This window comes from Synchiropus splendidus, chromosome 10, assembly GCF_027744825.2.
Source record: "Synchiropus splendidus isolate RoL2022-P1 chromosome 10, RoL_Sspl_1.0, whole genome shotgun sequence".
NCBI classification, from domain to species: domain Eukaryota; kingdom Metazoa; phylum Chordata; class Actinopteri; order Syngnathiformes; family Callionymidae; genus Synchiropus; species Synchiropus splendidus.
Window position 1 is genome coordinate 13,500,620 of NC_071343.1, and position 13,202 is coordinate 13,513,821.

The following is a 13,202-nucleotide window of genomic DNA, read 5'->3' on the forward strand; positions in this document are numbered from 1 at the left end:
AGGACTGGCAGTTACGTTTGTATATACGGTACTTAAAACACGGTCGGTACATAAAAATTGTATATATATATATTACATTAAATTGAACAGTTTTCTCTCCAGACAACAGGGAACCTTTGTAAGTGCAGGAGCTCCAGGTCCACTGATCACACTGATGCACAAGACACGTGGCAGCTAGGATGAGAACAACAACAAGAAACATGGAGGAATCCCTGAACAAAAGCAAACAAAAGCATCTGTTTGCTTTTGTTCAGGGAGGTTTTTCACTACACAATGACCAGGGTTTCCACTACTCTGAATGTACTTGAAATTCTTATAAAATTGAAATTCTTATACAAATATTTTCAAGACATGAAAAGAGCTTTAGTTTAAATAAAGTGATATAAAAACTTGAATATAGTCACCATTGTGATCTATTGTGCTATTGTCAAACTGATGCAAAATAAACAATATTTTGTTGTTTAAATGTATGTATGGCTCCATCATTTAATTCAGTAATATACCACATTGATTCAAATTGAAAAATGTGGCTTCCTGTGGCAAATATTCGTATGCGATTAAACTGCGATTAAATGAGATTAATTTATCACAAATTCTCTAATCATTTAGATTTTGTTTTAATCGAATCCCACCCCTAATATATACAGTTTAAATAAATTGTGGAAAACCACAAAAGGCAACTTTCAGCAAAACAGTTGCTTGGTATTAAAATATACATTTGGGGGTCATTGTAGATGCAACAGTTTTTTGCAAAACTCTGTAACTAGTTTCAGATTTTTATCTGTTGTCTATTCAGTTTAAGCTAAGCTAAATTTTCAGGAAATTTGTGGCTATGCTCAGCATTTAAGCGACTCCAAAATCATTTGAAATATATAATTTTAGTGGATGTTTTTATTGGAATTTAATGAAGTGTTGAAACTGCCATCTATCACCTTAAACTACCTGGATGGCCCGACCAACTCTCACCACTCCTCTTGATGTTCGCTCCATGCTTCATCCATAATTGGTTTTCTTCCTCTTCTCCTTTAACTTGGTACCTCTCATCTCTCCACTCCATGTACCTCCTGAGTCTGGCCTCCCGAACTTCAGCTGGTCACTTCTCCCAATACAAACCTGAGCATCATCGCTGCCACTTGGAGCTCAGCACTATGTTGCTCCATCCAATAAAGCAATGGACACTTCCACCTTTCATTCATTTATTGAATAATTGAAACAACTGAGGTTTTCCATGTGAGAAGGCATTTGGCCAGTGATGAAATGATCTTCCCCCAAATCAGCCAGAATACTAAACAAAAGAGCGAGTACAGTATCAGTCACATCAGACGCACACACGAAATACTGTTATTGACATCGCATACACTTGGTTCTAAAAGTGAGACGACCCTTACGATTGGTGAGCAGAGACAAACTCAGCAGTCATCATTGAGGCATATCTTTGGGGGTGTAGCTTACACATGTTCAGCATTTGGCGATGGTCGAGATGAACAATGGCTGCTGCAACACTGACATCGACTGTGGAGCGGCTTCCTGCGGACCCCATGACTCAGTCACACCGACCTCACGTGGGACACCCCCTTTCTGTCAGACATGCTTCGATGGGTTCATTTGCTAAACAGTGTAGATGACCAACCGTAGCGCTGAATGAGACCATCCGGTGCAGTTTGACGCAAATATATAAATAAAAAGCTTTCCACCAAAAAGCATATAAACCATGAAGAACGTCAGAGAAGCAAACACACGGTCACACTCCGCACACACACACACACACACACACACACACACAGACGGATGATGGACGGCCGCAGCTCCAGTGTTGAGTTACTGCTCAGTGTTCGTCAGGATACGAGCCTCCTGTCAAGTATCCGTTTGTCCCGTGGGACTTGTTGGTCCCATTGGTGCTGCTGCTGCTGTGATGCTTCTGGTTGACTGGAGGACTCTCATCCTCGTCCGAGCTGGACTCGATATCGCTGCGGTCGTCCTTAGACACCTGCAGCATCAGAACAGAATTTTGAGACGGTTCTTCTGCCAAGTCATTGCGCACACTGGATTAAAATGGGGCATAAACCTGATGTATTTGCAAGTATATAGTCTTGTTCAACAAAATAAACAAAACTTCATCACTGTGCAAATGAATGAACATTTATTATTATTGTTATTGTCATTACTAAATATGTTCTTTAGCTGTGTACACACTATAAGCAGCAAAGCTACCTTCACACTGTAACAATCTTTGACTCATCTTGCAATAAAATTGGTTGGCGGCTATTTCTTTCACCATTTGAAATTATTATTCTGGGAAAAACATATGCTTCACATATACACAAATACAAATTACTAAAATAAATACTAAAATAACTAATTATTTTCATGACAAAATATATTTCATGCATTTATGGATATTTTAGTCCGTAAGATTCCCAGGTATTATGTCAAGAGGAACTATTTTGATTGTTGCTACATGGACTGTTGATGTTGAAGGTAAATTGTCGCTTCATGTAACTGAAGCTGTGGAGAAAGAAGGAGAAGAACTCTGGACGCGCATGTAACAGAGCTAAGAAAATTTTGACTGTTCAGATAGCAGGTTATTTAAAGAGGCAGCCTTGTAAAAAAACGTGATTGTCTAGAAGAATAAAGCAAATAATTGGGTGTATTTTCCACAGTGAATACGTAATTCTGTATCTCAGCAGAAGAATGAACCCTGTGTTTCCTTACCTACCCTCTAACAATTACCCACTGCATGGAACATGCAAGGAATCTGCATGTTTTGTTTGTTTTGTTTTTTTCTTGACTTGAAGTGTTCAACCAAGTTCCTTCCTTTATTAGGTACTTACATGTAAAGGATTCCATTTCCCGACCTTTGGGTTCACGGATTAGCAGAGAGAATGGAAGAGGAGAGTCAGATGGTTTTCAGGGTTAGTTTTAAAAACAGCAGTTGCACAAAACAACCAGACAATGCATGTCCAAGCATCAGGGGTGCACCCACCCACCCGCCTTGCTAAACCACTTTTATCCACTGGATCTTCTTAAAACAGGTTTAAAAGTGGCTCACATTTGGAGCAGAGCAAAAACAAAACCTGCATACTAAACGAAACACAACTCTTTTCGGACCATTGATGAGGCTGGCCAAACTGAACAGTGAGCAGATGCGCCACTGCTGCTGGGACTGACCTTTCCTTTGGAGATGGCCTGCCACGCTGTCTTCACGATGAGGTACGACCAGAAGGAGTGAAGGAGCTGCAGCAGTAGCAGGAGGAGGTTGAAGACCCACCAGGATGGGAAGGGCCCGACTATCTCCCAACTCTCAAACAGGGTTGTGTTCAAGATCCTGCAACAGAGCGCAGTACAGTTCATTCCCTGTATAATAACTACAAACAAATACAAAATTAGCACAGTAGAAGTAAAAGTACTACTGGAAACTTCTCATTTTTTTCACTTCTTATGATCACTATTTATGTTGCTGGTGTTGGTTACATACTATTGTACCTCCTAAGTTGCTCCTTCTTTTCTTTTTGCCATCATCTGGCTGGTATGGCTCACAACTCTTGGCTGTTGTGTGTTTACTCGTTTGTATTTCATCTTGAAGGAGCTCACTCTTGTACTCCATCGATCATTATTGTGATGCATTGTTTTTATTGTTACTGTCCCAGTGACAGTGACACTCCATTTCCGGTTATTTGGGCGGGGACAACATAGCTACTGCTCCAGTGTTGTAAATAATAACAGTAATATTTACAGCTTTGACTTGGGCAGCGCTCTACGGAGCAAAGAAAATTAAAGACAAGCGTCCCCTCTACTGAGCCACCGATCTCTTGACAGGGTGGCTGCTTCAATTCAGAATCAAATCTAATTTAAGGGTCTTGACTTATCATTTAATTAAAGTTTTAAAGAAACCACATTACTTTCACCAGTTCAAAGGATCCGGACACTGCTGCCATGGCAACAGCTTTGCCACGATGACAACTTTACAACTGATGTGGTGGGAGCTCGCTGTTACTCAGCCATCGCTGTGGTCAGATGAAGCCAGATCAGTTGGATGAACATTTCTGTCCTCATAAAACACAGTCCTCACAGAGGTCAGTGTTTGCCAAGAGGGACGTCAAGACTCGCCAGTCTGGAAGAATCCGCATCATTTTTCTCCTTCTCTTATGATGACAACACCACAGCCGACAGCAAACATCATCTGTTTCGACGGACCACGAGCCCATCTCACTTGTTCGGAACGTCTGTGGCCACGTGAAACAAAGTTTGGATGCTTGGTCTCTAATTCTGACTGTCAAGAAGCCAGCAACGATCATCTTTCAGCTTCAGACTGGCTGGGCTGTCATGGAGAAAAGCATCTGTATCCATAGTAACTATTCCTTGGCAACAAAATTCACAGAAATGTCTCTGCAAAAGAAGTGAAATAATCATGGCTCCGGCACATAAAAAGGGCCTTAGGAGGCAAATGACAGAGTATCACAATATCAGACGACGCAAACACTCACCACACAGGGTAAACTCCCAGCCTGGAACTTATGAAGAGGATGGCGAACATGGCAAAGAGAAGGTTGCACAGAATCTGGCACTTGGCGTAATTGGCCATCTTGGCCGCCTGAGGAAGCAGACAAGCGTTCAATCTAATGCCGCTTAATTTTTCCCCTTAAACTTTTACATTTTCTTTATTCAATGACTCAACTCTCACATGCAGCTTTTTACTGTGAAAAATGATGCCACCCTCCGCACCAGAATCCTTTTCAGTCTCCTCACCTCTATCAGCACGTCGGCAGCATCGTGGAGACACATGACCAAGGTTCCCACTCGCACCATGTTGTTGACATAGGAGAAGGTGATGAGAGAGATCGCCGCCACGTGGTGGAGCAGCATGATCAGGAAATCCTGGGGAAACAGTAGACTGAAATCAGTGGGACCTGTAGCTCATTACTACTATAGACTGGTCATGTAAATATGTCATATCAAAAACATTTTTTTTTTAATTTCAGTTGAAAAAAAAGAACCTTTCATTATAAATACACATTTCTTGTATACTTAATTAAACTGTTTTATTTCCTTTATGCTTTTTTCACGCAAACCTTTTATTATATGACTAAAACATAATTTAAAAAAATATTGTAGAACTATCGTTCCAATGTTTGTAAACCTTGAGTATCCTCCTGCTGCAATAATAGTGCAAGAACGGTAGCTGAGGGGGTTTCGCTAGAGTATCGAGATGAAGAAATCAGCTGGACTATTGGCCGTAGGCATTTGTTAATAACAATGTTAATAATTCATTGCATTTTTATCAATGAAATAGTGTTTTAACAAAAATACAAGCTGTTTTTCACTAACCAGCGTGGAATGAAGATGGCAAAACACAAGCAAGTGTGTATTATTTATACATACATTCTTTATTATTAAGTGTTTATTAAGTGCTGTGGTCACAAAAGGAATGAGTAATTTAGTTTGATCATTCTGTGATCCAAAAATCAAGATGAATCTTCAGCTTTTGTCTTATAAAACGTGAATTATCAATTATCAAGAAGAGGGGCAGTTCCGTGGGCAGATAGAGAGCATGAGCAGGCAGCATTTGACAAACCTTGAAGGGCTCCGAAACGTCCCCAAAGCAACCACAAGCAGTCCACTAAGAGACAGTGGATGAGAGGGAACTGAAGTGATGCATGACAGAATGAAAGCGAGGCGAGAGTGTGCGGGGAGAACATACTGGAACTGGCAGGGATGCAGAGGATCTCCTCAATGTAGTGCTGTGCATGAAAAAACTGAAAGGAGAAACAAAAACAGACAACATGCCAACAATCAACAAAGAGATGACAAGAGTGGAGCGCGGCCACGCGCAGTGAGGTGCACGGGACAGAGTCGGGATGGAGACGAGGGTTTGAGACCATGACGGCATGCAGCAGAGCCAACCCAAAGATGGAAATGGAGTGAACTCATTTAGAGTTTGTTTGGCGCCTGAATCCGGGGGAAACAAACTGGTTTTCAAATTACTTCAAATGTTTTCTGGAAGTACTTCTTTGGCAGTGTGAACAGACATGATTCACATTTTATACGTGTGAATCTCTGGCACCAAGCTCCCAGAAAGACGTGTCATTTGTTGGTCATGTGACATGTGCCGGTGTTCTGACCTTCCTCCTGATGTCTGTGAACTGGGAAAAGAGCAGGGACAAGTAGAACGACAGCTCCACTATGTAGTAGTAGTGGACGTCCACGGTGAGAGGCTGCGGGAAGAGCACGGACCTCTGTTAATATTTGACATGCAAATAAGTCCTGCTCAAACAGCGCATCATGAAAATATTTGAAAATTCACACCTGGTTGGGGTAGTTGTACCAGCACTCTTTTGTGTTCCACAGCCACGACGTCTGCCAAAAACAGAAACTCCTGAGTCAGAACATCGATTTTGGTTACACAATGCTTCAACAGGTAACATTGCTTCTTCAGAATCCGTTGGCTAAAATATAAAAACTCACTGAAATGTATGAGGCTGTGGCTTTTGTGTGGGTTGCGCATTTTAAACTACAAATACAACAGATTTACTTGTAAAGTCAATTATTTTGGGGCAACAAAGTCGCAGTTTGAGCGACATTTATCACATAAAACTCTGAGGTCACTGCACAAGTACCAATCTGTGGTGACGGCGATAAATGCAGAATAGAAAAAAGTCACTTTGGAGGCTTGAAACTAGCTACTACTCAGTTGTAACTGTCGCTGAGTCATGTTTGTGTGAACATATAGTCAGGGTACCAGGGTACCTTCCTCATCAGGGCCCTTCCTCCTGCCTATAACAACCGTCCTCCTCTTTTATTTGTGTTCTCATCCTCCCATCCTGATCAATCAATCCTACCTTTTTCAGAAAGCGCACTCCATAAGTAAAGATGTACAGGTAGAATGTAAACCTCCACCTGCAAAAGACAAGGAGAAATATTTTAGATTTTTCCACAAACCAGTGTCCAGTCAAGTTGCAAAGCACTCGCCATTCTGGCAAAACAAGCCATGAACAACATGTTTTTGATGATAGCGATAAACAACAGCTGCGTATTCTGATCCACTGACACAGGAAACTAGTCATCCCAACACATCGAGTCTAATGAAACCTAACTAGCAGAACTGGACTTCATGAAACGCGGTATAAACGGTTGCATGGCAACTGCCGTGTCGACATGATTGAATCTCACTAAAGTGCTCTTGAATCCCTTCTACATATGTATGACTCACTTTGTTGCATGGATTTATTCTAGTTGAATGACAGGGTCTTGAGCAAAATGTCTGATAAGTGGAACCTGTGATCTCACTGAGAGAACCAAGAATGATCAACCCAATGATCCAACATGTTCATCATTCAATATATCTCATTAGAGGGCGAGCGTCTCTAACCAGCAGACGGATCTGGATCAGGCTGATAGTGGAGACAGCTCAGCCACAGATGGACGATGAAAGGAGGAGCGTCTCCACTCATCCGTCGCGTTCAGCTGTGAAATCAGCTCTCGCCACCACGTAAAACTCCGCCGCCTCACATCTCCAGAGCAGCCAGTCTGGGCACCAGCTGGCATCCTGTTTCATCGTGCATCCATATAAACACTTGAAAAGTTTGTAGCCAAACATCAATCCTGTTCATTCAGCATGAATCCAATCCTCTGGAAGTCTTCTGGTCGCTTGTAAATAAAGGTTTTCTGTCCTGCAGTGAGACAATAATCGCTGGTTGGGAGCAAGTTCCCGACTCACGGTTCAGTAACTTGCTGTCTGTTTTAAGAAGCTTTTCAATTGCCAACTCTTTTCTTCCGGAAAAATAGAGAATTGTTAATGCTCATGGTACTGATCCACTGAGAGCAGGAATGGCAAAAATAAACACTACAGACATGTTTATTTCTTACTGCAAAAGAAACTGTTTTTTTTTTTTCAAAATAAATCATGAACTGAAATGCAATCATGCTAATAACTACCATGACTCTGTCTTGACTTGGTCTCAGGTTTGGTGGTCTCAACTTCAACACTACCACACACGACTGGATATTTACGTCAAATAAAAGTTCCACAGTTGAGACCTTTTATTTAACTCTGACAGAACACAATAACTCTTGATCTAGAAAGGTCAACTGCAGTTACAGAGGATGTCAGAGCATTCAATAAAGGGTCTTAAGCTGGAAGCCTTCGGGTGCAGCTGCTCTGAAAGGAGTCTTCACGGTCATTTGCTGACAGTTGGCTGAGCCCACACTTTGTTGTCGTTTTCCCAAATATCTTACATCACTCGCCTCAAAACCACCTAAATCCTGGCGATGTCTGCTTCAGGAAATTGTCTCTGGAAAGAAAAATCTTTCCAGGATGCTCATACATACAGGAATTAAAAACAGTTGTGCGGAAGACAGCATCTGAAAATGAATCAGCAGGAGTGTTTTAGTCACCTCCCCTGTGTTTAGTTAATAAAAACAACAGACAGCAGGTCCAACATCCAGATGACGGCCAGACAAAAAAAAGCCCTATCAGTCGGCAGCAGCTGTGCACGAGAGCTCTATTAGCAGATGATCCCTGCTGGGTCGACAATAGCCAGCCGGTTTGGGAGGAACATCCTGCAGACCTCAGACACTCTCGGCCCGAAACAAGTCTGACGCCGCTTGACTTTCCCTAGTCCGTCTGTGAGAATGCCTCTACATCCCAACAAGAGGAATAATCCAACAAACCTTCACACAGCTGGAAATGCGGTGGTCCAATGAGACAGCAGCGGATCGTGCAAATTTGAGGACTCCTGTATCTGTAACTGCCAGGTTGGCTCGGGTGGTGTCAGACATGAGTCGGCACTGACAGCCGAGCTCCCTGTCTGGCCTTTAACATCACACCGCTAAGTAACTCCCATCTCCCCGGTGGCTTCACTGCCGATTAGATCTGTTACAGCCTAAGAGGGTTTTGTCGCGCTGGGACATGGACTTATAAGTCGCTTAAGTGTCCACATTACTGTTATATATTTAGGAATTTCGTCAGCAGAGCATCTGAGCAAAGACATGTAGGGCCTCCTAAAGGCAGAATATCAAGTAAAGCAAGGCTTGTGAAATGGAAAAAAAAATCTGCTTCCTTGTTAGTCTGATAAAATTTGTTCTGTTTGTCAAACCCAAACTGCTGAATGACATAAGCTCCAAGCTACCCCATCCTTCTGTCAACCCCTCATACCCCCTCAGCTGCCCCAAATGTGTTGCTTGTATCCTGAAGCAGAATCCCTCAATGTGCCGCGAGTCTAGCTTTATGACAGTATTAGTTAAAATCAACTCAACTGCATGTGGTTCCGAGGCTGATCCTGGACTGTGTGCGTTTTATTTGCTCACTTCCTCAGCACCAATAGAACGTAATTGGTTTCTGATCCAGACACTTTTCAATCGTTTCTAATATTTTTTTTGGAACTCACATGCTCTCACAAAATCTGGCCAAAGTGCTTGGCTTCTCCTGGTTGCGTCGTTGTCGGAACCAGCGCTGGATGGTCCGCACGTCCCAGTCCAGCTGCTTGGACAATCCCTCCAGACGCTTTTCATCCGGGTGCTGTAAATTAAAATCAGGTTAAGATTTAACGATTTCATCTGGATACGCCGGTCCTCACCTTGGTTATGGCGGTGAACACTTTCTCCAGGATGGCGTTGGGCTGGGCTTTCTGAGGCCCATTGGCCTGGATTTTCAGACCCATGGCACATGGTCGAGCGATGAACCTACAATTTCAAGAGCAGGACAAAACACATAGATTTAGAAGACAGTGGTGATTAATGCCAGGAAGAAACAGCTTCAGCGGCTCACAGAAACACCTACTTTGACCCACTTTCGCACGAGTCTAAGTGCCTCTGTTCCCATGTGAAACCCAAATGACTCAGACGGATGAGTCAGATGCTTATTACGGTTACATTTTGGGATGAATGCTGTGTAAAAAAAAAAAGTCAGATGAAAATAGCTCCGTCGCAGAACTGCTATAATCTATGTTCACAAGAATGTAGACAATTGTTGGTGAAAGTCTTGAAAGTACCTCTTCAATGGTCACAATGTGACGGACCAAAAACTACCACTACAGTCAGTGAAGTTGAAACCGCAGTTAACGCTATGATAGACACCGACAAATTAGTTTTTTCTTAGGTGGCAAGAGTCTCTTTAGTCACTGTTTATGAACTTTGGTTCATACTCAATAGGGCTGCCACGACAAGTCGACATAGTTAGCTAGTAGTGGCGCCATCGCGGCTGAGGCGAGGTGACCGTCCCCACCAGAAATGTTGAAAGAACCGGACCATTTCAGGCCACACCAAAGGACACATACCTTTCATATTTGGAGCTGTTCGAATGTAAATATAACGTTTCAAAACACGACACAAGTGTTCACAACAATTTGCATACATTTGGTATTTATATTGATTCATCTATTTACAAAACAAACACGTTTTCATCAACCCATACGACTGTATGTCAACCATTCGACTCAGTGAGGAAGTTGGTGACTAGCTTGCTATCAAACTACTGGCAAAGTAAAGTGGAATGTTCATGAACTGAGGCTACTTCAGCCATTTGAATAAATAGGAGAAACACACAACAATTCGTTCTGTTCACCTGTTTACAAAGAAATGTAGGGATAAGTGAACACATCGGTGAGCACATCCTGACAGTGCTGCAGATGTGAGAGATGTGGCTAGAGCCAGTTCAGGGGGCATCTTTGGTGGACGCCTGGAGATGAGGGAGAAGAAAGGGCACTTCACCCTTAGTCAGGCAGTGGCTGTGGAATATCCTTGATGGATCCACGCCAAATCACAGCTGCATGAGTAAGCACTCCCTTCATTCTTAGATGATCTACTTAGGTACTTTGAAAGATTAATACTTATGTAAGGAGGAGGAGGTGGAGGAGGCCTCGTTAGTGAGATGCTTGATCCTCTGTGATGGTGCTTTCTGAGAGCAGAGCGACAGGATGGGACAGGTAGCCGCGGGATGCGGCCAGCGCTGCAGGCCTGCAGGAGGATGGTTGCACGCCAGACAAGATGCCATTGTCTCGGGCAGAGCAGCAGCAGCAGCGGTCGGTGGGTGCGCTGCGCCCTCCCCCTCCAACAACAACAAACATCCAGCATGTGCTTCCACCCACCTTTCGAAGAGCAGTCGTATCATGAAGACGCAGAAGGCTAAAGGACACGCCAGATACAGGTCCTCGGCTTGAGGGAACGTTGCCTCCTCCGTGTTTTTCAAATCGGCCCAGGTTACGTTGTGGGGGAGCCAGAATCGCTCGTTCCAGAACCACGCCAAGATGCCGGCCATGTCTCCGGTCCACAGAGAAGGAAGGGAATGGAGGCGGTTTGGTCCAGAGGAGAGGAGCCGGCCGGTGATAACAAGAGCGCTGCTCAGGCGTCCCGTTGGCTGAGGGGAAGTGGAGCAGCGAGGCCGCCGATGATTGGTGCGCTCGCCTGTCACGCAAACACGTGCACAGCCGATGTGTCCAGAAGATCCCGCAGCATCGTCGCAATCGACTCTCATTTACTCTCACGACTACCGGTAGTTCCCTTTTTGTGTTCGTTTACCTTTTCATTTACACCGTCTCCGCCAGTATCTGAAGTGGCTTAACATCGGGAACACATTGTCTAACATTGTTTCCTTCGCTATACCAGTTCCACGTCACGATTTAAAACTAATCTCTTATATGCCAAAATATTTAAAGGTTTTAATCCAGCCACTGCTCAACTGCGCCATCTAGTGCTGATTTACGCTTAATATTGTCTGAGCAAACCTGACCTTGTTATAAAAGAATCATTCGATGACAGTATTTTAGCATAAAATGGATTCTGTGTAGGTTCTTGGTGGAGCTAGATCGAAGGAAGAAACTGGGCTTCATGACTATAGCTAATTCTTTTTCACACCTGCAGAATGCAAATTATAATATGAAGATATTCATGTATTTATTGATGGATGGCCTGCAATAAATTCCACTTTTTTAAATACTGGAAAAGTACATTTTGTTTTTAAAATTTTAGGAAAGAAATTAAATCCTAAATTAAGTAGGAGTTTGACACAACTTCTGGTTATCAAAAGAATAGACAGAATCATAGTTTTTATCTCAAGCTAGAATTTTTTTGTCATAAAAGTAAACAGATTTTTTGGATAAACCTCTCTAACACTAATATTTGTAATACTGTTCATCATATAAAAGTTGTGCTTGTTTTTCCTCTGCTTAGCCTCTTCACTCTTCAGTTTTGTTTTTTGCAATTTGGGATGGGAGTTAATAACCGAACACGGTCTCCTAAGGGAAGTTGCTTTTACAAAAAAAAAAAAAAAAAAAAAAGAATGACCTTGTTTGTGAAGAATTATGATTAACAATGCTGTAGTTATTATTAACGAGGAACTAAAATATGTGTAAATATTCTCAAAATCTGCGTTTATTTTCCTCACTGAAAAAGCTGTAATGTTATTGTATCACTGCAAGTGAAAGCCAAAACAAATGATGTTTGTTGAATTCTTACATCACTGAATTCCTGTGGTGTAAGGCTGGGCCATCAAACTCAACCAATGAAACTACAGCAAAAGATGAAGTCTGTCGTGCTGACCTCACCACCATATAGGTCCAGAACGCATCACGCCGCTGCTCCACTGTGGTCATATCCTCAGCCCCAGATCATAGAATATTCAAACTAGACTCATCATGAATATGTCTTGAGTTTAAAAATATCAATTGCTCATCTTCTTTGGAATTTAAAACAATCGTAAGAAGTCAGTTTAGTCTTAAAAAAAAACAACAACAATCTTAGCTCAAGTGAAAAATGAATAAAATCAATGCATGAAAATAAATATGTTCATATTTGAGGTAGCACGCGGTGGTGAGGGCTACAGTCGTTGCGGGTTCACATTTGGCTTGAGGCAAGGAACCTGGCTCATTTCTGTGTTGCTTTCCCCTTGTGGGTGTGTGGTTTCCTTTCAACACTCCAGTTTCCTCCCACATTTCAAAAGCACACGCTATTGAGGTCACTCGATGACTCAAGATCGTCCGCAGATGTGCTGGCTCTCTGTCCAGGGTGTCCCCCTCTCATGACGTGTCTGGGGTTGGCTCCAGCCCACTATAACCCCAGTTGAGGAACAAGACGTGACAGAATGAATGAGCAGTCTGTGATGAACAACTGGATTACCCCCTGAACAGGCGCCTGTGGTTGTAAAACGGCGCCACCTAGCGGTCGCTCTCCCTCACCACCCGGTCCGTCGTCCCTCCTGCATGTGACACATC

At 42.8% G+C, this 13,202-nt stretch overlaps 1 protein-coding gene across 3 annotated transcripts; it reads right to left on the bottom strand.

Moving 5' to 3' along the window:
• Window positions 1-1,191: 1,191 nt before the first annotated feature.
• Window positions 1,192-11,482, bottom strand: cers6 (ceramide synthase 6). Of its 3 annotated transcripts, none has more exons than XM_053877012.1 (11): window positions 11,082-11,446; window positions 9,573-9,678; window positions 9,384-9,514; window positions 6,837-6,894; window positions 6,304-6,354; window positions 6,120-6,212; window positions 4,747-4,875; window positions 4,485-4,591; window positions 3,169-3,325; window positions 2,832-2,855; window positions 1,192-1,987 (listed from the first exon to the last, which is right to left on the bottom strand). In XM_053877012.1, exons 1-11 carry the CDS (start codon window positions 11,249-11,251, stop codon window positions 1,826-1,828), a joined length of 1,188 nt encoding a protein of 395 aa, XP_053732987.1. In that variant the 5' UTR covers window positions 11,252-11,446; the 3' UTR covers window positions 1,192-1,825. The 3 variants fall into 3 exon arrangements, with proteins under 3 accessions (XP_053732987.1, XP_053732989.1, XP_053732988.1); XM_053877014.1 differs by lacking the exons at window positions 1,192-1,987; window positions 2,832-2,855 and adding exons at window positions 5,573-5,617; window positions 5,699-5,753 and having other exon boundaries at window positions 3,172-3,325; window positions 11,082-11,478; XM_053877013.1 differs by lacking the exons at window positions 1,192-1,987; window positions 2,832-2,855 and adding an exon at window positions 5,573-5,753 and having other exon boundaries at window positions 3,172-3,325; window positions 11,082-11,482.
• Between the last annotated feature and the right edge of the window lie 1,720 nt (window positions 11,483-13,202).

Excerpts from the sequence above, each read along its gene's own strand:
- cers6 (XM_053877013.1), bottom strand. The coding sequence starts at position 11,467 with ATGAGAGTCGATTGCGACGATGCTGCGGGATCTTCTGGACACATCGGC. Across the intron at positions 9,515-9,572 it reads TGTTCACCGCCATAACCAAG|CACCCGGATGAAAAGCGTCT; the intron begins GTGAGGACCGGC and ends TTTAATTTACAG. Across the intron at positions 5,754-6,119 it reads TCACAGACATCAGGAGGAAG|TTTTTTCATGCACAGCACTA; the intron begins GTCAGAACACCG and ends TTCTCCTTTCAG.